This window comes from Eleginops maclovinus, chromosome 17 (assembly GCF_036324505.1).
Source record: "Eleginops maclovinus isolate JMC-PN-2008 ecotype Puerto Natales chromosome 17, JC_Emac_rtc_rv5, whole genome shotgun sequence".
NCBI lineage: Eukaryota > Metazoa > Chordata > Actinopteri > Perciformes > Eleginopidae > Eleginops > Eleginops maclovinus.
Window position 1 is genome coordinate 6,928,881 of NC_086365.1, and position 26,786 is coordinate 6,955,666.

The following is a 26,786-nucleotide window of genomic DNA, read 5'->3' on the forward strand; positions in this document are numbered from 1 at the left end:
TCTTCTCTTCTCCTGTCCTCCTGCTCCTCTCTTTATCTCTGTTTTCCTGTGTTGTGGTTGTTGTTTCCCCCCCTGCAGAACCTCCCCCAGGTAAAGCAGGTTCAGGCTCTGCGGCAGGTTAAGGAGCGGCTGCAGGCTGAGAACCGGGCCCTGTCCCGCGTCTTGGCAAAGCTCTCGCAGTCCGCCTGCAGCCAGCTGCCCACCGTCGACCTCTAAGCCACGTCCGTTTGTCCACCACCATCTCCTCCTTCCTCCTCTCCTCCTTCTTCTTCCTCCTCACCTCCCCCTCCCAACCCCATTCTTCTCATGCTCCATGCGTGCTCTGCCCGCTCACATAGACAGGCAGGTGTCCAGCCGCCCAAACATCACTGGTTTTGTAAAACTCCCCTTTCCTCCCCCTCTGCCTCCCCAGAACTTTTGGTTTTCAGATTGGGGAGGGTGCCTTTTTATTTTTGTTGGTTTTGAGTTTTCACAACAGGACACTCTCCTGTTTACAGTGCACAGCTGGAAGGTGGTTTTCACACATTTCATCATAGTAAAAACAACTTCAATATTTCCAGCTAACTAACCTATTTTTAAACTTTAGGGAAAAAAATGTTTAAGTATCATTTAAAGCCGGGGTAGGCCGTACTCTGACTAATGCACCATTCAGCCATTCATTTAATTTAAACATCATCCCTGTTTTTATTTTGATAAAGTTTTATAGCGGCAACTTTTTTTTACTTTTTAAACTTCAGTCTAGTCCTGTAAGAGGCTGTACTATGATTAAGGGTTCTAGCTATCTCTATCTAGCTGTAATATTTGCATTGCGTTTCTGAAAAAGGGAGAAGAAGTTGCTAATAGTTTAGCCGTCTGCTAACTGTAGCCCTGAGCTAACCGCAGCTCTGACTTTGTTTACATTTAGCACAAGGGTGAAACTTTGAGCAACTTGTTCTCTCAATTTCTAGGAAGTGTATATTGAGAGATGTTTTACTGCATCTTTTTCTTTTCTTTTTTACTCTGTATGACGTCAGTATTTTAGCTAAATCTCTCTTCACAGGCTAGGTTTTATTAAGCCTAAAACTGAGCGAAGCTGAGCAGCAGAAGTCTCGTTTTTTCTTCCCATTCTCTACAACATGCCGCAAGTTGTTTTGGCTCATTTAAAAAAGCTACCTACCCCGGTTTCTAAATGTCCTTAAAGTAGTATTTTTAAAAACACATCACGTACTGTAAAGGAAAGTGTCCTCTTTGTAGTTCCTGGTGTTGATGCTTCCATTAGAGGGAGCTCCGTGGTTCAGTTTGGCTTGATCTGGCTTCTCTGCATGAAGTGGCTTCCTTTTTTATGCATCAACTTATTTGACTCAAATCTTCAGGGAATGTTTTCTCTCTCCCTCCTTACTCCCCACGTTTGAATTTGACAGATGACATCAACACATGTTAGCCACATTGTGCCCAATCAGTAAAGTCAAGGATATACTGCAGATAATGATTGAATACTTAAAACCTGCAGTTGATCGTCATCTGTAATCAATGAATGCGTTTGTTTTAAAGGGGTCTTTTGTTGGAGTGTCACTGATGTAAAACATTTTCTTATGAATGTTATTTCCACCACACCAGTCCAAATATAAATATCCATAACAGTCTGGTAGAAGTAAGATGTACTGCAGTTTATATAGGTGCATTTTAGGAAGCAATGGAGTTTTATTGGAGATATTTCCTTATTTTTCTCTACTTTTTCCAATATCAGCAATCCAAATAACTTAAACTCAAAGTCAGATGTGTTCGTATAAAGTCTATAAATCAATGCAGTCTGCCTATCACGACAAATAGAGCATTACTTTAGACACTGTGGAACCAGAAAAAGAACATAAATAGAAAAGTTGGTTTTACCTTTTGCCTTATCCAGTCTCTTCGTTTTACTCATGAGCACTTTCAAACAGTACTGGACCAAACCCTTTATTTTCTAGCATGTAATTTAACTATTCTAAAAAAAAATGTTGGTCTTCCTGACACGCAGCAGTGTAGGATATCACACAAACGCCTCACATGTTCTGTACAGTAGATCAAAATAAAAAAACTACCTCGTGTTTGCTGTGTATGTATTTCTGTGGCTGCCGGTGAGCAGCCGTTCAGATCCTGCATGGCTTTCTCAGGATCTCTGACCTGTGGTGTGCCCGCTTTTACTCCTCTCTACCTTGACTCTGGAACAAGGAAGTTTTTTTTAAAGGAGAAAAATAAAACATGATTGATGCTGTGTGACTCCAAACATTGCTTCTGTACACAGGCTGCCATTAACCGTTTGTGAAACTGGTTGAACAACAGCTGAATGTGTCAAGACTCGTCTAAGCCTTCTCTCTCTGTGTCTCCTCCTCCCTTCCCTTGTTTCCTTCTTATTCCCTTTCAGACGCTCCCAGACTTGAAAGCAGACAACCAGAGACTAAAGGACGAGAACGGAGCGCTCATTCGAGTCATTAGCAAGCTTTCCAAGTAGAGCAGACTCCCACCCCTGCCCCCGGTCCTCTGCACCCCACCCCCCACCCCCTAGTCCCCCATGGCAGTGACTAATGGAATTGCACATTTAGATATTAATTGCAACAGACATCAGAGACAAGACTCCTTTTTTTTTTTATTTTATCTCCTCGCAGCTCTCCATTTTGCTCCTCCACTACCACCACCGCTGCAGCATCCATCCATCCATCCATCATCCACCTCCTTCACTATTACCGATAGAACCACTGAGTTTACAGAGCAAACGGAGTTGTGTGATCAGCATGTAAAAGCATTGTGGGCGGGGAAGCCTGAAAACTATTTAACCAATAAGCCTTAGTTGTACATAAAGAGAAAAAAACACTCGCAGCAATCTCTTCTCTCTTTTTTCTCTCTCGCGCTCTCTCTCTCTCTCGCTGAACAGATATTATCCAACACCTGATTTTATTTGTGCCACTCTCTCTCTCTCTCTGATGTAATTATTTTTTCTTTGTGTTTCCTCTCCCTGTGTTAGTGTTGTGTGCTGTGCAGTTTCTCCCCCCCCCCCTTCCTTTTGAAACCCCTCAAAGTGCCACTTCAACCACCCTCATTTTTCCATTTTTACCCCCCCACACATCACCAATGCACACCCATTTTTTGTTACCTCTGCGTGTCTTCCTCCAAGAGGGAAAAATGTTGAATTCTCGCTCTAGCGAAACGAGGCGGACCTGGTGGAATTTAAGCTTTCACTGTATGTGCAATATGCATTTCTCTCTCTCTTTTTTTTTTTAATGCTTTAATGATGAGTCCATCACAAGTAGGATTTTCACTCTTCCACCGCTTCCATCGCTCACCTTCCTCCTCTTTTTTTTGTTTTAAGTTTGTAGTGTAGTCAGTTTATACTCTGTATTCTCACTTTGTTTTAGCAGGTACTGAGTGACGCTGTATATACCTGTATGTATTTGTTTGAGAGCAGCACATGGCATGCGTTTATGGTTCCCGTCTGTTACTATTAAAAGTATACAAATTCCAGAGGACAAAGAGGTGTGTTTTAATTATTTTAAAGACATTGGATACAGTTCAGTAGAGCCTCGGCTGGCAGTGTTCAGTGATTTTTTTTTTTTTCCTTTCCAGTTTAAAATAAGTGTTCACATGAATTGTGAGATTTAAAACAAGTAATCGCTTCACTACATTTCACTTTCATTGTATTCAGTATCTTGGAAGAGTGCTGTTAATTTTGTTTCCTTTTTTTTTCTTTTTTTTTAAAGCTGTAGTATTATAGCCAAGGTGTTGTCACTAAAAAAAAGAATATCTTAGGTATCGCTAACCCAGTTTTACAAATGTCTACATGCACTGTCAATGCCATGTGAGGAGTCTTTATGTCAGGTTTAAGCAAACGCCACCATGAATATTCCATGCATCTGAAACATTTTATGCATTTCAGTGGCCTTTTAAGGATATTTTAGTAAAAGAAGTTTTAAAAACAAAAGTCAATGCAGGCGGACTGATGACAGTCTGCTCTGGTTTAGACTTTTTGTTTTGTTTTTTCTTATTATTTTTTTCCCGTCATCTTGTAAAATAGGTGTGTGGCTTAATACATGCAAGCTGTGCTGTGACTACCAACCACTGAAGAGTTCATTAAAAATAAACTTGTACATTGTAAAGTTCCAATGTGTCATTATTTATTCAATGAGATGTTTATACCCTGATTTCATTCCCTTTTATGAACACATGCCTCTGAGTTCACCCAACTTTTTAAAAAAAAAGGGTACATTTCCACAATATTAGTGGTGAGTTATCCACTTATGTTGGGGATGTTTTAGAAATGTATTGATTTGGATTGGGTTGCTGATATGTGCCTTTTTAGGTTTCATTTTTATATCTTTGAGACCATTTTATTAGGTTTATTCAGGTTTTCAAATCACATCTGTTAAATGTTCTGTTTTGTAGTGTCTGTCTTTATAAGGTGTTTTACTAGATTATGTCTTCCTTTCTTGAACAGGGTAAACACTGATTTGTTCAGGCTGAAGTTTTATTGGTTAGATAAATGTTAAATAAAATGTGGGGGGGAAAAGCAACCTCATTTGTATTTCCACCACAATAAAATGCTTTGCGTAAGGTTGAATTTCTTTTGGGACCCTTTGATATCTTAAGGGAGCAAAGAACCAATTCACTGTTGTTACACCATCACACCAGTAGATGGTGCTCGTCTTGACAGACCGTCTCTGTGAGCTGAAAACAATTTTACGATGTTCTGCTACAATATTTCTCAGTTACAGTGGAAGGCTTTCTGGCGTGTCTGGATATGTAAGGATGTAATATTGGATTCTAAAACACACACACATTCATATAAATTGGCTTCATCAGCTGCACATTATAATGTTGAATGTCTTCGTCTTGAATCAACAGACCTGCTTTTTACGTAAGGAGCAAATAGAGAGACTAAACAAACACAACACAAAACAAGGTGTTTAGAAATGTGTTGGGCTTTTTTTAAAAACGTTTGCACAACTTAAATGTTTTGTAAAAAATTCATTAAGAAAAGAAATAAATGCTGGGGGAAAAAAGCGACATGCATCAAAGTAATACTTTTATTACGGCACCTTTTCTTTTAACTCAGTTGCGGAAATGTCTTGAAACACAAAGCAGAAGCAGGATACACAGAAGGCATTAAAGGAGAAAGCCAAACAGTGAGGCACAATACAATTTAAAAAAAGGAAGAAAAGACTAATGATATCGGTAAAAGACATTGTTCTTTTTGAAATTGTCATTAAAAAAAGGTTAACCGATAAAAGCACAAATGGGTTTATGATGTAATCAAAAGAGCACACCAATGCTATGAGCATTATTTTCTCAGGCAGGTTGTTGAAATAAATCTGTGGACTGATGGCAAATCCACGGTCAGATTTAAACCTAGACTCAGGACCAAAAAAAAAAAAGGCCCCACCTGAGGGTCTCAGGCTCCAAACTGCCTCATAGTTAACATGTACACTCTTAGTTTGTTGTCAATCACAGACATGCTTTAAATGTGATCAGTACTTGATCTTAATTGAGTTTTACACATGAAGAGGAGCCAGGATTAGGGTAATGAGTCTGGAGGGATAATGCTCAGTCTGTTTGTCCTGACTTTAAATCTCTTCAGATTCCTTACTCAGCGGTTTGAAAAAATAATGATATAAGTAAGCATTTGCTGACAGAATAAGACAGGTTCCTCATCATGTGATTTATGTGACAGCGATAATGGAAGTTTAAGCTCTGATTTCTGCTTGTTTCGTCAATCACCGGGTGTGTCCTGCTCCTCAGATCTGTGAAGAAGAGCTACCACTTTCAGATTAAGCTTTCAAAATATGCTGTAATTGCTCAGACTGTTCTGTTTTTCCATTGCCTCAGCACGTGGTTAGGAAGTCTGGTTTGTGTCTTAAACGTGACATGGACATGCTTCATTAACAATGCCTGAACAGAATGTCTTCATCAGGTCCTTGATGGGGAGAAAACAACTTTCTGACACATTCCTGGCCTTCATAATGAACCCCATTATTATGGAAACAAATGGTGAATAAATGCAGCATTTCTTCTTGTTTGGCAGACTGACAGCAAAGTCTTTGTGATTTGTAGAGAATTTCAATTAAACATATAGCAAACAGGGGGGTGACTTTTAGTGTTTTAGAAATCACAGCAGGAGGAAAATGTCTCTCTCCTGACAGCACGAGATGACACACTGTGCTTTTCTGAGCTGGAAATCGTCCATAAAGAAGGAATTAGATCACTGCTGTCACACACAGATACACTCACTCACATCTCCTGCTCTTTTTATTTCCGCCACGGCCTAATCTGCCTCTCTTCCGTACCGTAAAGTGCAGCAGGCAAAAAAAAAAACCTCCTTCCCCAAATTTTTAAACACACCACAGATGAGATTTAGACACGCAGGATGAGTAAATGCCCCTCAGAGCCGAGCAGAAACAGCAGCGGGGTTTCTCCCTCGCTGACAAACAATGACAAATCGTGGCGTCCTGATGAAATGACAGCTCGAGTCTGTCACTAAGACAAACCCACGGAGGGGAAAAAAAGGGATTCAAAGCAGCAGTGGATTCGTGAGGAAGCAAAGAGGAGATGGCTCTTTTTGTTGGTTGTGTCAGCAGCTGCACTGTGATGCATCATGGGTATAAGAGGTCACACAAGGAGAGTAGAGCTAAATGATATACCAATTAAAACAGTGTGATGACTATTGACTATGATTATAAAATGCCTTAAATTTAATAAAAAGGAGTCCAAAACATTGTGTAGTCATAAAACATTCAAATTAAGACAATGATGAGTGATTCATTTTTTCTGTCTCTATTGTGACTCGAAATGTCCATCACAAACTTCCAATCCCTTATTACGATTAATGGGCAGTTTTGAAACTGTTTCCAGCTTCCAAAAAAACAATGCTTTTCCACATCTTTGTTGAAGAGCTGGTTTAACAAAGCAAACAACTATGGAACGTTACCATGTGTTGTGGGTGTTTACACTGACACTAATTGTAAAGTGGTTCCTGGTTTACTAACTAAAAACATGACTCCTCAGTTTCTCTCTGTGTTGGAGGATTCATAATATGCCTAGCCTGAGTATAACTGCAGAACCTAACGTCGGGGAGGCTCTGGAAAAACATTTCTTGAATACTTAAACTATTGGATCAACATTTTCACGTGGGAAATGGGCTCCTCGCTACAAAATTACCCACCTAATGGCTTTTGAAATGAAAATGTGTGAACGCAAGAGTGGCCATTACGCTGTGTTATGTTAAATATGAATTTCAGATTACTTGGCATTGGTCATTTAACAGTCGAGCAAGCAATGCATTTTCTATCGCCACCTCAAACCTGATGTGTTACAAAATGTATGATATGGCTTTTCATTGAAGAGCTTTTAAGAGAGCGTGTAGGATTAAAAAAAACATGGAGTCTAAATGCTTACTTTGGGAATTCATCGCTGGGATGGGAATTTTTGTGTTTGTTGGTATGGAAGGAAACAACCCTTGTGCCCTCTCACAATCGTTGCCTTCCCCAAGAGCAGACAGAAATATGCTGAATATGCAGCAGAGTGACCTAAGTCAATAATTCAGGGTTTATTTTTAGAAAAGGCGCCTCACTCCCTTTGCTCCACCCAAGTTTTCTCATTATCTGCAACAGGGTTGGAACTTGTAAAGATAATGGCTGGATGCCTGCTCTCCCACTCACTAATGTGAGGAAGTGGATGTGTTTCACATTTTTTTGGCATGTGCAAAAAGCCTATTTTCGCACATGTGTCTATATAACATTGTATTGTTTAACTGAAACACCTTTTTAAATGTGTTTTGTTACAAGTATGAGCTTGATATAATAGTTGAATTTGACATTACTGTGAATAAATAATAATCATTTCATAAAAAACGTAAAAAGTTACATTTGGCACACATGTACACAGTGACTGACTCAATATTATTTACCAGTCCACTCGTAACTTCCTGTTTCAATCCTATTTTGAAATTACACGGCTAACATACATTTATGAAACTGCTCTAATTTAATTTAATTTTTCAATAGAAGAACTATCCTCATTTATAGATATTTTTTTCTGATTGGTTGATTATTGTATGTTTTGTAGTTTTGACTGTATTTCACCAACCAGATCAGGTCATTTCTTATAAAACAAAAAAACCACTGATGTTTTTCTTGTTTGATCCATTTGCACAGTTTGAATTTTCCTGCTATAAAAACGACATTTATACTATTTTTATATGGGGGAAAAAATGTGACAGTAATAAACAATCCTTAAAGTCGGTGCACACTTGGTAGCACACACCTTTAACACAACAGGGCTGATGCCCTTCACCGCTGTTAACCCCCAGTGCTTTTATCCTTGCGTGAAATGATCTTTCTAAGCACCTGTAGCAGCTTTAAATCACAGCGTGTGGAGAAACCTGCTCGTACAGTGAGGTAATGGCAGAAATGTTCAGGGATTGAATATCACTGGAATGTAGAATGTAGAGTTATTACAATGGAGCTTTGCATCAGTGCGCAGCGCTGATTTACAGTAAGTTAGATTAATTATGTTTCCACTAAGCTGGAGTCATTACGCAGGAGAGCTGCAGGAGGGGAGGAAGCTGTATGTGTTTTAGTTCAACTGAGATGGAAAATGATATTCTTAATATTATTATCACTCTTCCAAAACTGGGCAAAGTACTTCATCCAAACACCAATAATAAAACTGGGTAAAAAAAACCACTTTAGTTTACTTAACCTAAAAAACATGAAATTGCAGAAATAGTATAATGAAAAGTTCAAAAGTATGATCAAGCATGATGATATATAAATCACTGTCTTTATGGGAACTGTTCAAACCTAACATGAAATACTTGAAATGCTTTTTAAATATATCATCAATAACCATAGACACAAGAAAACGATCCTATGGGAATATTAAAGGACCATTACAGTGACTATATTTACTGGCTGAGCTCGGTGGTTACTTCGGCTGCCGTCGGAAGTGCTCGGATGTTTTCGGAATCACCCTGAGTGACAGAGGGCAGAGCGAGCGAGCACAGCGCTCGAGACAAGCGCCATTCATCCAAGAGGACCGAGAGCACACCTGGTCGGACCGCAGAGAGCAGTTTAGCGTCTGAAATAACTCCCCACAGGTGAGTTTCTACCTGACGTTACACTTCTGCTCTCTCTTGTCAACTTTTGCACACTTTGGTATACTTCTACTCGGGGAAATATAATCACAGAGACACAGTTAGTTGCAACTTCTACGCATTCAAGCTAGCAGCACACTACCTGTTAACCTGACGTTAGTGGTTAAAAGTAACGAGGTAGAAAACAAACAAATCTGGGGGGAAAAAAGCTATAGAAAGTCAAAGTTTTGCTTGTCGTGACTTTGTTTTTCTCTACCTGTCAACAGCACCCGGGTTATTGACTTGAGGAATGCGGTGGCATTAGAGCCGAAACTCCATAAAAAAACTTTAGGTTCGTTTTCACCAATTAATCGGAGAGGGGATAATGGCAACAGGCGGATTTAAGTCAAACGCCACGACAGACTTTTTGGAGGAGTGGAAGGCTAAACGGGAGAAAATGAGAGCCAAAATGCTGGGGGACATAGCCGCAGCGACTGGTGCTCCTTTGGTTGGCAACAACCCAAACAGTAAACGCCACACCGAGCTCACAAATAACGGCAACCCGGAGAGAAGCGCCTCCGCTGGGAACTGCCTCCCCTCCTCCTACACGGTGGCTCGGTCCTCCTCCGGCACGGCTTTAAAGAGCCCCTTGGAGGAAATGCACCACCCTGCTGCCCACCCAGCTTCACCCACCCCGCCGGGGAGCAACCTGAAGAAGGCCCCGCCTCAGACAGAGAAGGCTCAGTGCGATTCCCCGGACTCCAGCCCCATGGCTTGCATTGACAGTGACAAGGGAAGCCCGTCTCCCAGTAAAGTGAAGGAGAAGAACAGTTCTGGCCCCAGTGCTAGGAAGGGGAAAGGACAGATCGAGAAGAGGAAGCTGAGGGAAAAGAGGAGATCAACAGGTGTTGTCAGCATACCATCCAATGAGGTGAGTCCTGCTATTGTTGTATGTGGTTTTAATGTGAATCCCCTGCAGGGAAATCACCTTTTCTCCACCTGAAGTTAATAAAACCGGTTCATCTTGGCAGGTTTATGGATTACATCTGCTTTATTGGGTTTTGGGTCAGATGTTTTTCCTACTAAAGTCAGAACAAGTTAGAAGTAGCAGTGAGAGTAGAGCATGACTGAGTCATACTGAGATTTCAATATTATCAATATTAAAACACTGTGATAATAATTGATCAGCTATTACTATTAGTTTGGAACATAACATACACAAACATCTTTGATAAAACCCCTTACATTTACTGGATAATAAAAGGTCAAGAGTTATGACTGATTTCTGCACAGAGTGGAGGATACGATAGTTAAAAAGTGAGTATGATTTTTTTCATCTGTAAACCTTATCGTTTTTAGATGAATTTATTCATATTTTAGTCGATGTATTGACACTAACAAGGGACGATTAAAATTGATGTTACGTTTCTTTCAATTGTTAGGATAACTGGTCTAATCTTTTGAGAGCTCAATAACATTTTCCAAAAATAAACCGTAAATCCCAGATAAACAAGACTAAACTACGAGAAATATTCAAAGAAAAAGTGTGTGCTGTGGATACGCTTTTATGAAGAGCCTTCAATTAATTTTAGATGGTTAAGATAGCCTGTCCCCAATGATTGATGCATCTTTTTAAATGTATCCTTCATTTACCAGTGCACACTTGGCACGTCTGTCCTGCAATTTCTTATTACCTATCAGGTGACGTGTATGCAGATACTGATACAATTGTGATAAGCTAACTTGAGCTGATTGAACTTCCCGTGTATTGACTAGTCAAACAAAAGATAAGTATGGTCCATTTACCTATCAATCATGGCTACACCACGGCTCTCTAAATAAAGTAGAAAGAAGGCCAACAGCTTTATATTAAATATAATTGTGTAAACGTACAAAAGGAATGATGTGTTTGGATCAATGTGAAAAATGATTAGTAAAAGGTTAGTTCCTTAGGTTTGTTTTGTTGGATTTGATTATATTTGTACGTTAAAGGGTTATTGTGTACGCTGCTTTTGTATTTTATGACTTTATTTGTTCTTCGCAGCGATTCTTACTAACATGTTGGGATCTGTTTGAAAAAATGTTCTCAGCCAAACACATTTTCCCTTGATTCTCGTGTGTTGTAGATGTAAATAATTAAAAATCAAAGTATAGCATTTGTTTTCCCACACATTCTCCAAATTCCTCCCATACGTGTGTCTTGTTTAATCGAGCCTCTGTAGCAGGAAGAATGTAAGCAGCACTCATTAAGGGGAGGGGGAGGCAAAACCAAGGGAGGTAGGAGTTGTCGTCTGGTGATGGCGGTGTGTGCTTGTGTGTATTGGAAGGTGGTGTTGGGGCTTTCATTGTTATTGAATTTAAATCATGTCACAGTCTTGCCTAATTCCTGTGGTTCAGACACATGCAGGAACTCTGATATGGAGCCTGCCAGAAAGCACTGTTGGCGAGCACTGTGACTGCACACTCAAATCGTACCCAAATTGTTGGAATAAATGTTTTTTCATTAAGTCGATGGCAGTGTTACTGCCTTACCACGCTGCTTCCCGAATCCCCTTCTCTTTGTTGATAGCCACCCGGAACTAGGTGCCCTCGGGGCAGCTCAACTTGGAGTACCACCATTTTTTCACTTGGCGCTCTGCATCCTGTTATTAGACGCTCTGCAGTGCTGTTTGAAAACTGGTCAGCAGCCAGGCTGTAATGCTGGGCTTCAGTACTCAGGGCCCTGCCAGTTTTGTTAGATCGAGCCCATAGGCAGCTGATTATGTACTAAAGTGGGCGAACAGACTATTACTGGGGCGGAGGGGTGGGGGGTTGGAAGTAATCTGATGAAGTCCGGACCCGGATTGTGCGAGAGAAAGAACTAAACGTATCTGATCCACAACTGAACTGCTTTGGTTTTAGGGCCGTTTGATGAAATGTCCCAGAGACAGCTCATTATGTGAGTATGTTTATGTGTAAGCGCTACAACTGACAGTTATTATCATTAGTAACTAATCTGATGACTATTTTCTCCAAGAGTCGGTTTATAAGATCTCAGAAATGCAAAAGACCATCCAGTTTCTCAAAGTTCAAGGTGATGTGTTGAAATGTTTTAGGGATGTTATGATCAGACTTTTTGGGCGTCCTCCATTCTGTCTTAGTGCATCACAAATATTTTAGAAACCTGAATAGGCCCTCAACCTAATATTGGAAAACCTGATTATACTAGTTTGAATTCTGAATAGTTTCTGACCATAGACTGCCATGTGTGCAGCTCTCTTATCAGTGTTATAGTAGTCTCTAAATCAGAGTATAACTATAAAAACAATGCGAAAGTCAAATATAATACATGGAATATCTTTGGATTTTGGACTTTTAGTCAGAAAAAACAAGCAGTTTGGAAACACTGGCGATCTTCCACAACAATGGGAAATGTTATAGATCATATGATAATAATGATGAATCAAAGAAACAAATGCAACGGCTGCCAGCCCAGCAGAGATGTATTCCTTTTGTCCCATGTTTCCCTTTCTCCTGTGGTTGCATACAGAGGACCAAACTATGCAAATAGAGACTCCTCACACAAGCCCTCTTTGTGATTTGAATGTGAGCGGACAGGTGTGAAAGGAGATGCATCGGATTTTCTCCCCGCTCGTTCTGTGCAGAATAAAAGCTGTTGAGCGGATTTCAGAGCATCAGGGGAACCCAATCTTCTGCCTGTTGAGAATATAATGGCCTGATAACAGCTCCCTGCTTTACTAGAGAAAAGACAGTTCTGCATAGCATCAGGCATCAAGGTGTTTCCTTTCTCTCACCCTGCTCTCTGCCTCAAACTGGAGGACATTGTTGTTTATGCTGACCCTTGACCTGCTCACAAAATGCTTATGCAACAGAGGAATGTGGAAAGTGTGATTTTAGAGAGGGATTGAGCATCTCTGAGTATATGGTTGTGATGTAAGCATGTTTCCAGAAGGACAAGCTACATGTGGGCTCATTGTGCAGCTTTTTACGACCTCGCTGAGTTATGAGTTTGTGGCGGGACGCCGGAGTCAGGAAGTGTGAACTTTGTTTTATGTAGACGGCTGGATGTGCCCGTCAGAGTTCTGCTGCTGCCGGCCTCTCACCACTTTCTGTCTGCAGCGTCACCCGAGAGGTCAACAGGTTCAACATGCGATACTGTGCCGTGCACTCAGGCAGTTAACACTCTGGTGATGGAAACACGCAGACAAGAGGGGTCCTTGTCCAACCTGATTCTTTGTTCATATCTTCTTGTTATGTTTTATATAAACATATCCAAGCCTCTTAATAAATATTATATTCATTTATATGCCAAGTGAAAGCTACATTTAGTAATGTCACAAAGGTGGCCCTATTTCAGTGATTCTCATGTTGTGTAAATGTCTGTTTAGGGCAATGCATCTCATATCCAATAACTGGGCTCTTTGCATCGTTGAGTTTTGTTCTTTCGTCTGCTCTCTTAAAAACGGGCTGCGCCGTTATTATGATGTAAATCCCCCTTTTCTTGTTAGTGTCCAGATTTGTTTCAGCTCCATTTTCAGTTCAGTGGAGGGTGAAGTTGTAATGTATGTTGAAGGAAGGGGCCTGCTGAGAGCAGAGTTTAGACAACTTAGATTCTGTCGTACCCCAACGCAGTTGCAGACAATGCATGGTTTGACACTGGTTTAACGGAATGAGCGCTAATGTGTTTGTTTTTGTTGCCTCTCCAACAACAGCAGCTCGATTTTATGAGAAATGAAACTCATCGTCATGGGAGGCCTTCACTACCACTGCCCCCACAGTAATGTTTAAACATAAAGTACATTACCCACATATCTACTTCATATCTGAAAGTATAAGCCTCTATTTTTGTTTCAAAAGCTTTCTAAAGATGTTTAAAAGTTGTATATTTTAAGATTTACGCAATTGACTGTGGAACTTACGATATAAGTTGAAATCCCTTGGTAACTCTCCAAACCATTCTCTTTGTGACTTGATTCACTCCTGAGATCCCTCACAGCACTCTGTTTATTAGACAGAATAGGCTCTGAATTGCACAGCTGTCTTAAAAAATCCAAGAATGTTAATTTACATGTGGTGGAGCGTGTTGTACTTGCTGTTAAATCCTTCTCTAAACAAGGTCACATCATTACAGTAAATACCACAGGGGTTTTATCATGGACTTAGGGAAGCATGGAGCTATTTAGGCCGGGTGTTGTGTTTCCTTCTCTTCACTTGTTAGGTAAACAACAGCAATGCTGAATTCTTTAATTAAAACACGTCATCTTTAAAGGGACATTTTCCAAAGCCAGTAGCCCCGGTTCCCGAAAAGATCATTTTGTTTGTTTGACTTACTGGATTGAACTCTGGGTTGTTTACGAGGGCCACTGTCACTGGAACATTTTCAAAGAGGTGACTAATGGAAATGAAAGTCCCAGTTGAGCTGTTGTGTGAAATTTAAGGGAATTCCAAAGGAGAAGGAAAGAAAAAGGAAGCGTTGTCTGCTTCTGCCTTGAAGTCTTTGCTGCCTTGGCCTCTTTCCATGCAGATACCTGGCGGTCTCTCAGCACATCATAAAACACGCAGTACCATTTTAATGGGCCATGGCACGTGGTTTTGTTCACATTGTAAGAACGTTACGTACACTTCAGTTCCCATTAAAGGGACCCCTGACTAGGTGAGTGTCCATTCTGCTGTCAGATGGCATTAGATTACAGGATTAGAGCTAAAGAAGCTGTCAGAAGGATTTATCAGTCTGTCTAGTTAGCCACAAGTGAAACAATTTACTACCTCTCTTCGTTGTTGTCTAGAGAACAACTTCAATGCTTTGTTGGAAGTGGTCAAAATGTGTCTGTAGCACAAAATATCAAGAGTTAGCACCAAGTAGTTCAGTCTCAGAAATCACAATTGGGCAAGTTCTGTAGTTAAAGAGTTTTCCTGCACAGCTAATTTTCCCTTGAATACATTTGATAGGTTTGTCTTCCATTGTTTTATGAACAAATGTAGAAAAAAATGGGTTGTATTCCTTAATATACAGCAATGTACTCGTTCAGATAATATTTGTGTTAAAATTCACCATGCATTGTTTTACCAAGCAGAAAAATACTCTCTTGGATTGTAATTTGCATTGGCATCACACATATTCAAAGCGTTGATATTTACTGCTGTTTGCACATACAGTCCAAAGTCCTGTTTTACCCAGTTCACTGCTCTTCAGTAACGGCTGTTTAAGAACTGTGTGGAACAGAGTGTAGATTATTACAAAACGGAAAATGTACCTCCTGCGCGGCATGCTCAGGAATGCACAGTCATGCAAAGCCTGCGCTGCCTCCAAGCGCTGACGTTGCTAGCACACATCTCGTGAAGAAGTAGCGAGAGTGAGAGAGTCTGTGTATCGCCTGCAGGGCAGCCTCGCTCTCTCCACTCTCTTCACTCAATACAGCTCAGCAGTTTTTAGACCTCAGTGTCCCAAACTCTGGTCAACTAAGGGTAATATTTTCAACTTCAGCATGCATGACCACTGAAACTGTTTCCTAACCAAAAAGCCTCGGGACTCTGCGTACGACAAACTCCCTCTGCTGCTATTTGACACTATTGCTGTCTTTGTGGTTAATCTTTAACCGGCCAGTGTATACATATGCAGGACATACAAGCTACGCATCAATTAACTACCATTGTATTGGTGTCAACTTGAAATTCTTAAAGAAGCCCCTAAATGGGGCTCAGATGACGGATCCAGTGGAATTGGTATCAGTCAGTTGTTGAAAAGACAGTCCTTAATAAACTGGTTAAACCCACTGTGCTTCGTAACCCATGTAAATATTAACCAAATCCACTTTGACTGTTGTTTCTGTAGACGTGGAACAATGTCAGAGTGAATCTCCTCGTCTCACCCTGGATTCAGGCTATTGTTTTGCTGATACAGTTTGATTTTAACCATCTTCATTCAGAAATGTGACACCTTTTCGTAACGGTTCATTCATTCATCTCTCAGAGCCTCTCACATGATTCCATTTCTTGTATTTTTCCTCCTTACTAACAGCATTCACACTGAAAACATTGACTTGTTTGATATGCAATGCAATCTGAACTCTTACTGTTTGGGATTTGAAATGCAATTGTTTTTCGGAGGCCGGTAGATGTTCGTTTTTTTCCTTCTGCGTTTGGAAATAAGTCTCCCTCTGTTGTGCAGTTGTTGGGAAACATTTTCTATTCGGCTGCCGGGGTCTTGTTAATTAACAAGCATGCATACACACTCTGCAGCCGTGTTAAGCAAGAGAGTCGTGGATTAGAGGTGTTGGGGAGTGTATGTTGTGATTTTGGGTCAATTGTAACCTATTTGTCTGACATTCCTGTGTACTCGCTGACCACTGTGGGGAATTTGTGAGTCAGTCCTAATCAGGCCGCTCTGCATGATAAGGCATTTGGCAGCCAGTCTGTTTGTATTCATTAAAGCGGAATTACTTGGAGACTCCAGGCTCCACTTTCCCACTCTGTTTAAAATCTGCTACACTTTCGGTATGCCCGTCTCTCACTTTTCAACACTATCGTCAATGCACTGCTCTGGAGGAAGAACTTACTTTTGAAGTAAGAAATAACCAAATCTTCCTCTTGTAAATTACATCAGAGAGAATTGACAACTGAAGACGTATGTCTACTTAGGCTAATGTTACATGCACTTCATTAAAAGGAGTTTTTAAAGCAACTGACACAACATCATCTTGGGAAATAAAAGCAAATGTCAATTTAGGTTCAAACTGATAAACCTGTTACCTGTAAAGTTCAAGTTAGAAAATGTTCATCATCCTTGAGGCCAGTCATTTAAAATTGTTCAATGCTAGAAGTTATAAAATGCATCTTCCTGTAGCTTTAGTCAACATCTGATCAATAATGTCTGTTATCACTTTCGACAGCTATGATCAATTAGTCAAAGCAGTGCTGTCTATAAAGTGCTGCTGCCACAGTGCTCTGCTCACGCTGCCGTTTTATTTCACGAGGGACAATAAGCCTCAGTGATATTTGTATGAGTGAATGCACACCAACAGACTGATTTTGTCTGCAGTCTAACAGGTTTCACGCACTGCCTCTGTTATGTCACCATGGATCTCTCTCGAACAGCTTTCTCCTGATGATAAGCATCTCTGTTATCAGAGGAACTGGTTTCACACGTGTTAACAAACCTACGTGTTAACTGTCCTCCTTTCGGGTAAAAAGGGAAAGTGAGAGACTCAGACGGAGGAATGTTGGCAGTACACGATGATATCTTTGAAACCTGCCATGTTTTATTTGACAATTTTACTTCTAATTTCTTGCCATGGAAAAGGACAAACTTCATTTCCACTGACTGAAAGAAAAATATTTCGATACTGAACTCGAATGGTGCTCTTGGCACTTTTGTTCCCCTTGAATGAAAACAAATAGCATTTATTAGAACAAGACATGAAGATTAAAGCGGCAATTTTCACCAAATTGAAACTTTTTCCAACAGCAGCACATTGATTTAATTCCCTACTTTTAGACCGCCTGAATATTAGATAGATTTTCTCCTCATGGCTGTTTACAAAGTTGCACATAGGCCACAGAAAGCAGCACTTCAAAAGGGCACAGTATTGGAAACACAGCTCTGAATAACAGCCCAGGAATGCAGTTGAACCCTTGAAATGGAATAAATATGTGGCTTCAAATTGCCAAACACACAAAGCCTTGATCTTTAAGCCTTTCTTCCCAACAAAAAAGCCCGGAGAAGGGCCTACCTATTACGGAGCCGTGGTGCGGTAGCGTCTTTGTGTGTGTGCATGCGTGTGATGTGTTTATGGAGACAGTGTGCCACTTGACACACAAACCTGGAGGAAGTGATCTTGTGCTGTACCACCTACACATGCCTTGTTTTCTCATTACAGCTCCTTTACTCACAGATTGCTTTTGTCCTTTTGTTTTGAGGCTCTGTTGTATAATACGAGTGTGTACATTCATTTCCTTCTGTAGTATCATCTTGGCACAGCGTTGTTTATCCCCTCTTCAAAGGGAAGCATACGTGGCAGCCGGCAACAACACAATAAACTAAGACACAAAACAAAAAAACAGCCACTCAAGATATTTGAAAGCCTTTTGACTGTCCACAGCATTTTAGGAATCTAAAGTAGCATTGCCTGTGCTACAATTACAAAATATCAGTAACATTTTCAGTATCTGTTGGACATATCTGTAAACAAAAGTTGCTCAAAAACTGTTTAAAAAAGTGAACTATTCTTCATTCAGTACAGTGTATTTTGAAGGTTTTCAAGTGTCCGTTCGTATCGCAATATTTTATTTGTGTGTCAATCTAATTATAAGATATCCCTCTGAAATTGGAATGCAAATATTGTGCCCATAACTACAAATATCTCAAAACAACTCTTCTCTGCTCCTGAGAGTTCAAAGCTCAGTACATGCAAAAGTATGGTTTTATAAGTATCTGAAATCACTAATAAAGTAGCGTACTTAGCGTTAATGATCCCTGGAACAGTGGATAAGCAAACATATGCTTGATTTTGCTCGCAGGTAATGTGTTACTTATAGCCACAGTTGATGCCATGAGACTTCATGTTACATTGAGATATGGAGATAGTCAACTAGCAACAGACAAATAAATAATAACCGGTGCCAAAGTCAGTCTTGGCATTGGCACACCCTCTTAGTGAACACGGATACAGAAAAGTGCAAACACAGAGTCAGGAAAGTCATGAGTTTGTCATTGCTTCGATACTGTGCCGCAGCACAATGAATTGTTTCTGACAACCATTTCGTTTTTTAAAGGGACAAACTGATCCTGTGTTTCACAACATGTGTCTCTTAGACCAGCTGTTGGGAACTGTCAAGTACTTAAAGCTAGCATTCACTTTACTTTATTTGAGGGTTAGGGTTATGTGAGCTTGTCAAAAGTACAATTGGGGTACACTCTATAAAAAGGGCTACGTTTGCTGTACTGTTAGAGATGTATATATATATTACCAACACAAACAGTCTGAAACTACAAACAAACAAGATGCATCATTTCCACCCTTCCTCAGATAATAACAATGTCAAAATAGATCAGAGGTTTGCAGTGTTTTTAAGTAACTCTAGTCTGATTCATGTGTTTTTGTGTAGTATTGCTGCAGAGGTTGTTTTGATGCAATGACTTCCCTGATATGTGGGTGTTAACCTCACCTTGATAATCATGTCATCAGAGGTTATTGCTCCAGAATGTCCTTCATGTTGTCGGAAACCCATTTTCAAACAGGCTTGCAAAAACAGGTAGACATTAATCTTGCTTCCCTGAGTTTCTTTTTACCAAAGTAACAAAAGTTCAATATTGCAGCTGAAAATGTTTTGCCGCTGTGATGTAGCTCTCCTTTTATACAGCGTGCTTTCTGCCCGTACACAGATAGCTTCTGACTGCAATGAATTAATTTAAGATGCCTGTCGTGATCAGAAAGGAGGTCAAGGCGCAGAGCAGGAACCAGACACTTTGATTTGTGTTAACTGTGAACTCTGACCTTCCCACACTGGCCGTATCAGCACCCTTCTCTGCTCTCATTACGCTGATTATGATGATTTAAAGTCGTGTGAAAATGTTTAAGTGTTGGAAAAACAGCAGAATTTACAGCCCTTATTTACAGTGCTGTATTTGAACTGCTTTACTTTAGTATCATCTATCTGCTTTGACTTTTTGGTACAAACATGAGCAGCTCTGTGATGTATTGGAGCCTCTTGTGTTTAGACTGTCAGTGAGTGGCAGACAGAGCATGTTATTTCCTCTATGTTTGTTTCCTAAAGGGACTGTTGACTCAGCCCTTTAATTTTTAATCTTCAAAGCTTTGTGCTGTAAAGTGTCTACTAAGCAAAGATCACGATATGTCATACCCCAGCGGAAAACGCTCTCCATTATAGTAATTTTTTCGCTGATTATATGCAGTTTTTGTTCTGCTTTCTCCCCTCTCTTCATAGCAATATGTTGCATAGTAGTTTTTGACTTGAGTTAAGTTGTATAGACAAGAGTATACATTATTTTACTCATGCCTTCCGAGAGCTTAAAGCAGTGCAGTAATATGTATCATTGCTGTGTCTTGTAGCCTCTCCTCTGTGGGTATTAACCTCTGCCTGTGTTGTTGAAGGCCTCCTGAAAGATTCATAGCCGATGAAACGTCTCGGTTCAGCGTGACGGATTGGATTTTTCTCGTCACAAGCCGCCCTGGTTGATTGTTTGCTCCTTCCTTGCTTGTATTTCTGTCTGCTCCCTTTCTTTTTCTAAGTCCTCCTTCTTCTGGTATTTGGCCTGCGGATGCATATGGTTTATTTTCCCTTTTCCCTTTGTTCTCTCCTTCTCCAATTCTAATAAAAACCCTGCCGTCCTCAGCTATCTCCTCACCTGCTCACTATTAAATCAGACCACGATGCTGCATGCACCCAGATTGCAGGCTTCAAGCTCATGGGTCAACATGAGGTGTTTGTTTGGCCTGTGTGCCCCCTTTTCTCTTTCTCCCCTGCTGTATTCTTCCTCCTTCCTTCTTTTTCCCCATTGGTCCAGTAGTCAAATGTGAAGCTGTCCAGGACAGGATGAATGGCCTGCCGTCAGCAGCTCTATCTGTCCACAGGGCTGGATTTGTCTTTCTCCTGTCAGCCTGAAAGGTCGCACAATCAAGTGCAAGCAGTCGTCGGACCACCATCATCTAAAGGACAGTTGGAGGATGTAGCGTGTACCCCTGCAAATTCTTAGTTTTTTTCTGTAGTGCAACAACTTCATGATGTAAATAACACGCATCACTGTTCTTTAATATTACAAGTTGCACAGGGTATGATGTGTGCATGAAAATACACCTGTCTTATCACTAAGTGGAGCTAGAGAAAGGAGCCATTTGAGGCCCTGCAGATTGGGTCTATTCTGTCTCTTCATTATGCGATTATTGTGCCTCAGGTAACTCAATATAGCTTTAAAATGGCTCTGCAAAAAAGGAAATGACCTATTGGTGGCCACAAAATTGAGCAGAGTTCTCTATAAAGTCCTGTAGTAAGGCTGTAAGCTAACATTAGTGCTACTCCCATGATGCCATGGCCTGCTGCCAACAAACTCCAAATAGTTAGTTTGAGGTATTAACGTGGATATGGTTCCTTTTCAGTAACCAATCATAATTTGATTTGGTCGTACTGGTAGTGAATGGCAGCAAGGGCTGCATGGGAAGTAAGGTTTTTAGGAAAGCTTTGACCTCTAAAGATAAGAGTTGGTTGGGATGAGTCTTTTTGAGTTCACAAAAGTATTTCTGTATGAAAGGATTTCATTTGGAAAACTGCAATGATTTTGAAAATGAGCAGTCTTCCAGTTCACTGTTTTATACATTATATTAAGCCCTAAATAACATATTCTGCTTCTTGTACATCACATCATTATTAATCATGAGAATGCTGTCATTTTTAGCTATTGCTCCTCATCATTTCCATTTGCCTGTTACTTTTATCTTAGGTGATCCATTGTGGAAGTAGTCTATAAAATACAACTCTATTGCTGGTTACTTTTGATGTAGATAACAATCCTGTCTTCCTCCAGAAGAGAGGGTTGTCACACTCTAACAATATATCCAACCTTAAAATCTGAGGCAGCTTACAGGAGAGCAGCCGTGTGCTGTACCCGCAGTGACGAGTCAAATAGAATTTCTTATTTGCAGCGCTTTTTTCTCAGAGTAGAACGGGCTTGAAACACTATGTACATACTGCATGCTTCTCTGCTGTTAACCAGTTTCTCATTTCCTAGCTCATGTACTTGTGTCATATCTCATGCTTGTCTGCTGTCAAAGGAGCTGTAAAAGTATACCCAGGATTTAGAGCTGATTCAAACAGGCTGTAACCTTTCCCAGCCCATGCTGTTTGCTGTGGTGGGCGAGTTCAGACAGTGCTTAGTATGACTCACGGTCTGGTTCGGTGTCTGCCGGCGGACAGACACAATGGCTTCTGTACACAATAGTCCAGCCTCTCTCCTGCTGGAATGCAAAACATGCTTCAACGGTTTCCGATTATACTTCCGACTTTATATAGGAGGGTTTTGTTACTCGGCAAGGTGCCCTCCACATTCTAAAGACGCTCACAGACGGCATCCTTTTCATCTGCTTGACATAATGATGATATACAAATCGTTAAAAAGGCCACTAAGTACAGTCAGTATACAGATAGGCCTTTGAGGAAGAGGCATAATCCTCAAATCAGTACACACCGATCCACGTTAAAGCAAATCCATGATTTATTTGGCTTTTTGTGTAGGTTTTAAGTTAAATACACCTTGGTAAAGTTAGAGCAGTTAAGGCTCATAGATGAACACGGCAAAGAAAATACTGCCACGGATTAAAAGAGAATACAATGGAGAGAATAACTGTCCAAATATTCTCACGTGTTTTAATATATCAGTTGTATTGCTTTTGAAGTTGAAAAGGATCATTTTTAAACAGGAAGTCTAAACCTTAGGCAGATGTCAATGCCTAGAAGTGCGGCTCCTCAGGGACCTGTGGTACATCCAGGAACATTAGTGTGATTATTATGCTGGTACAGCCTGAAGCAGCAGCCAATAACATGCAGCCTGTCATGTGCTCAAGACTTTCTACAGTATGCTCACCATTCGTCCGGGAGAAAAGAGAATGCTTCTGGGTGTTTCAGTGGCTGTTGACTTCCCACTGAAACTCCAGGAGAGGTAATGACTCGCCTTTGCGTTGTCACATCATTCAGCTCCTCAGCCATCCTTATCGCTCCTCCACCCTCCTCCCACTCACTCAGAGTTAATGGGAGGCCTGTCGTTGGTGAGAAAGTGTCCACCCTCCACTTTGAAGTCTCTCCTCCCTCCATAAGTGTTCTTTACGGGGAGTATGCATGTTGTCTTTCTGTGCACGTATAGAGGAGGAGGTTGTTGTGCATCATCTGAACACCTGCCATCACGATTGTGCATGTTGGGAAATTGTATTGTGGATCGGTTTGCGCCCGGGATCACTTGCATAATGCAACAGCTATGCATGAGTCCTTGCACAGCAGCCGCAATGACGCACCTCTGCCAATTGTTAATCAGTTTGATCATTTTGGATTTCTTAGACAAGACACATTTGGAAGTCACATGCTGTGGGATTTAAAGTCTGGATTATTATTTTCAGGGATGTTGTCTTGTCTTATTTTGACAAGGGTCTGTTCGGACCTGCTGTGAGCTGTATGTGAGCGAGGTGCTTTCAATGAATCTGGCCGTATTTTCCAGCCAACTTCCTCATTTGCATGCAAAGCTCTGCGTCTCTCTCTGTGTCTCTCACTTGAAGCTTAAAACTGCACTCGTGATGCTTCAAAGGCCAGATAAAGAGCTTTAGCCCTGAATAATTAGGAGGGTGCTATCAGCTGCCTGTACTTATAAATTATGTTGCAGGTGTAACTGAATCTCGTCTCTCAGGAGGCATTGCCTTTACATTTTTTCACTTGAGAAACTTATTTTGGGTGAACATGGCAGTAACTTTTCAACATCATAACCGGGAGTTCCGTAGAGATACAGGGAATATATTTCTCTCCAAATAGTTTTTGCATAACAAGGATTGTGCTCAATGGGCTTGAGTTTGGCCTGAGGAAATGCCTGAATGCACATTCTTTTGCTTTGTACGCTTTGTCTTCACCCCTTTCTCTTCCTCCCTACGAGCCCCCCCCCCATGCCCTGATGAGCGTTTGAGCTTCTTCCAAACATATCCATTATCGAAATACTGAACTAATTACCCCACTCAATCTCTTGCTTTCTCTCATTTCTCCCTCTCTCCCTCCTCTTCTCACATAGTCACCGAATACAATCCTCTTTTTTCTTCTTCTCTTTACTCTGCTGAGCAAGATAAGACACAGACCTTGGATTGAAGGCCGCCATTTCTGTCCAGCGGCCGAGGAAAAGCAGCTCATTTGTCCAGTATAATTTTCCCAGAGTCTCACGAGCAGAGCCAGCGTTCTCATGAATAACAAACAGATCTCTGCTCAGGAGAGAGAGTTCACACTGCCTCTCTGCTCCCTCACTTTAGAGCTTCAGGCTGCTTCTGAAAGCCCCACAGAGTTGATTGCAAATGTCTGGGGTGATCCTCTCTGTGGGCTAGGCTTAAGAATAGGGAGCAGCGGGATGAGCATGTTTTAAATCTACCTGCTACGATTGAACAGCAAATACAGCAACGATGCAGGCTGTCTAGCCTCGGGCAGTGCAGATGATCCCTGATATGCTCCTCACAGGAGGACGTTGACAAGCAAATGTAGCATGCACAAAGCTTTATTTAAAAGACTAGTGGCCTCCTGCGACTGTCATCACAGCTTTATGTTGTTATTGCGGGCTGATATATGTAGTCATCATACATTTTTCATTTATATCCTCTTTGTGTTGCCTTATCCGGGTTACAGGAGGCACAAATAGCTCTCGGTGAAAAGAGTGGCTTTTCTAATCTGACAGCCCCACCACTTTTTGATTTTAAACTAAAAACTTGTGCTTGGATGCAGATGGAGGGCAGGCAGTGATAATATATCCACATCTTCTCCCTTTTTTGTATGTAAAAACAGGGATGCAGCGATGCGTCGAATCAGCCCTTCATAGGGAACTAGAAGGGAATGCAGAAGTAAATGTTATTGTTGCTCTGAGCTGCTCCGCTGACTGTGTGTGTGCTGGTGCACCGGGTGGGTGGAGTGGTGAAGAATGCACTAATCACGCTACTGTGCTGCCCTGCCCTTGCCAGCCACATTGCCTTTTGTCTCCATTTGGAAAGCACAAGTTTCCACCATTTCTTTCTTTTCGTACGAGATATGGGGATAAAAAGATAGAAAGCAGATACAGAAGTGGGACACTTTCTTTGTCTGGGCCTTCCAGGAAGAAGGGATCGCCCCATTCTTCCCGATCGTGCCTTCTTTTCTTGCTATGATGGGAATGTTATGACACATTCAGTAATCCAGGCCGTGCTGTCCCAAAGAGAACAAAAGCGCACATTCACTTCTCTCTACTCTCTCTCAGCTTCCAGAACTCCTCACCTGTCCCAAATTTTGTCAAACACCTGCAGATATGAGCTTAATAAAGCATTAGTTATGACTTGTTGTTTCTCCAGACAGAAGCCAGGTGTTTTGTACGTCCTTGGTGTATACCTAAAAGTATTTAATAAGACATTAAACTGTTAGAAACTGTAACGATCGTCTGCACAGGAGCTGCATACTTTGCATAGCAGAGAGATTTACTCTGAGCTGAAGCATGAGGCGTATTGTTTCCTAGAACATGGTGTGCTGTACTTTCCTGCAGAATAACTATATTTCTGCTCTGGTGAAATGATATATTGTTGTATCCAGTTGCTTTCTTTCAAAAATAAATCTTGAAGTGCACATGGTTTGATAGTTTGGCCTGAAGGCAAGCAAAGCAAATTCTTCATTAGGCTTATGTTATTTCCCTCTAGTGTGTTTTTCAGATTTGTTTCCATTTGCAAATGAATGATTGACGGCCGAAACGCAGACAGCAAAGCTTCGAGGCACTGGGAAGTTTCTGAATTTCTTGCTGAAGGCACAGACATCAAATTGACGTATGGCTCTTATGCAGTAAGTTAATTATATTTGTTTTGTTTTGCATATTTTGTTCATGAAGAAGCGAGTCATCCACCGATGAATTTCACATATTAAGTCCCATCACCAATACGTAAATATTACTTGATTTTCCAACAAGTTGTTTAAGTATCTGAGAGTTTTGCTGCACAAAAAAAGTTCAGTATTGAATCTATTTTCCGTCTGCAAACTGAAGTGCTGCCTTTCTGCCAGAATTGAAGGCAGTTGATTTGGGAACTGCTGTCATTTCCAGAGTGACATTGTGACAGTACCCCCACTGACAATAGTTGAAATTAAATCCAAGAATCTATTCAAAATGCACACTGCTATTGAATAAAATCAGCATTGTGTGATAATACAAGATAATTGGACAATTGTTTCTGATTAAATAACTGAGTTATTTTCTCATTCATCAGGACCTGATTGTGACTGATTGGACTGTTTGAATCTACTTTTCCCAACATGTAAAATGTCAGAAATGTTTTTCTGACAGTGATTTGCTGCTCCTGTTAGTTCCATCAATCGGTCGCCTGCAGAGCTGAACACTGATGCATTGAATCTCATTATCAATGTAGTTTAATAACCCTTAAAACAATCATTCATTAAATACCTGGCCCCTGCTGTGTGAGGTAGGGCCATTGGGCCTCTTCCCTAAGCCTCATACAGTAAGCCTTATATTGTAGAGCATAGCAATGTAATAAATTCCTCTGGCGTAGGAGGTTTATCCGCTATTAAAACCCCTGCTGGATTATCTGCATTATATATCTTATGGATTTATTCTGTGCCTGAAATGAGTATCTTCAACTAGAAGTGAGAGGATGGCTCATGTACACAATGTAAACTGAAACGCTCTTTGGCCAATCCTCATCATTAAAGTGCTTCTATAACAGCTATTGTATGAAAGCCAACAACTCAATGAGTCATGTACAAACAACCAATTATTGTCGTCTTCAAAGTGCCACTTCTTCTTCGCCTTTCTCTTGGTTTGCTCCTTCAATGGTTCATATTTATCAGACAACACTTGTAAAAATACCAAACAACCCAGATTGTTCCAATGTCAAAGCAAACTGACAGCCACTCTCCCTCTCTGCCACACTGCCCCGGGTCCAGTTCCCTGTCCTCCTCAACTACCAACAAGTATTATATTGCAGCCGTGACA

At 40.8% G+C, this 26,786-nt stretch overlaps 2 protein-coding genes across 2 annotated transcripts in view; both read left to right on the forward strand.

Annotated features, from left to right (window-relative positions):
- ppp1r12a (protein phosphatase 1, regulatory subunit 12A) overlaps window positions 1-4,112 on the forward strand; it is a 43,548-nt gene extending 39,436 nt beyond the window's left edge. The window contains 1 exon segment of the mRNA XM_063905527.1: window positions 2,384-4,112. Coding sequence (XP_063761597.1) covers window positions 2,384-2,470 — 87 coding nt within the window. The 3' untranslated portion in view covers window positions 2,471-4,112.
- Window positions 4,113-8,975: 4,863 nt separating this feature from the next.
- The window catches only part of pawr (PRKC, apoptosis, WT1, regulator), a 50,389-nt gene continuing 32,578 nt past the window's right edge, over window positions 8,976-26,786 (forward strand). Inside the window, exons 1-2 of the mRNA XM_063905655.1 lie at window positions 8,976-9,103; window positions 9,367-10,010. Of these exons, the coding sequence (XP_063761725.1) occupies window positions 9,465-10,010 (546 nt within the window). The 5' untranslated portion in view covers window positions 8,976-9,103; window positions 9,367-9,464. The remainder of the gene's footprint in view (window positions 9,104-9,366; window positions 10,011-26,786) is intronic.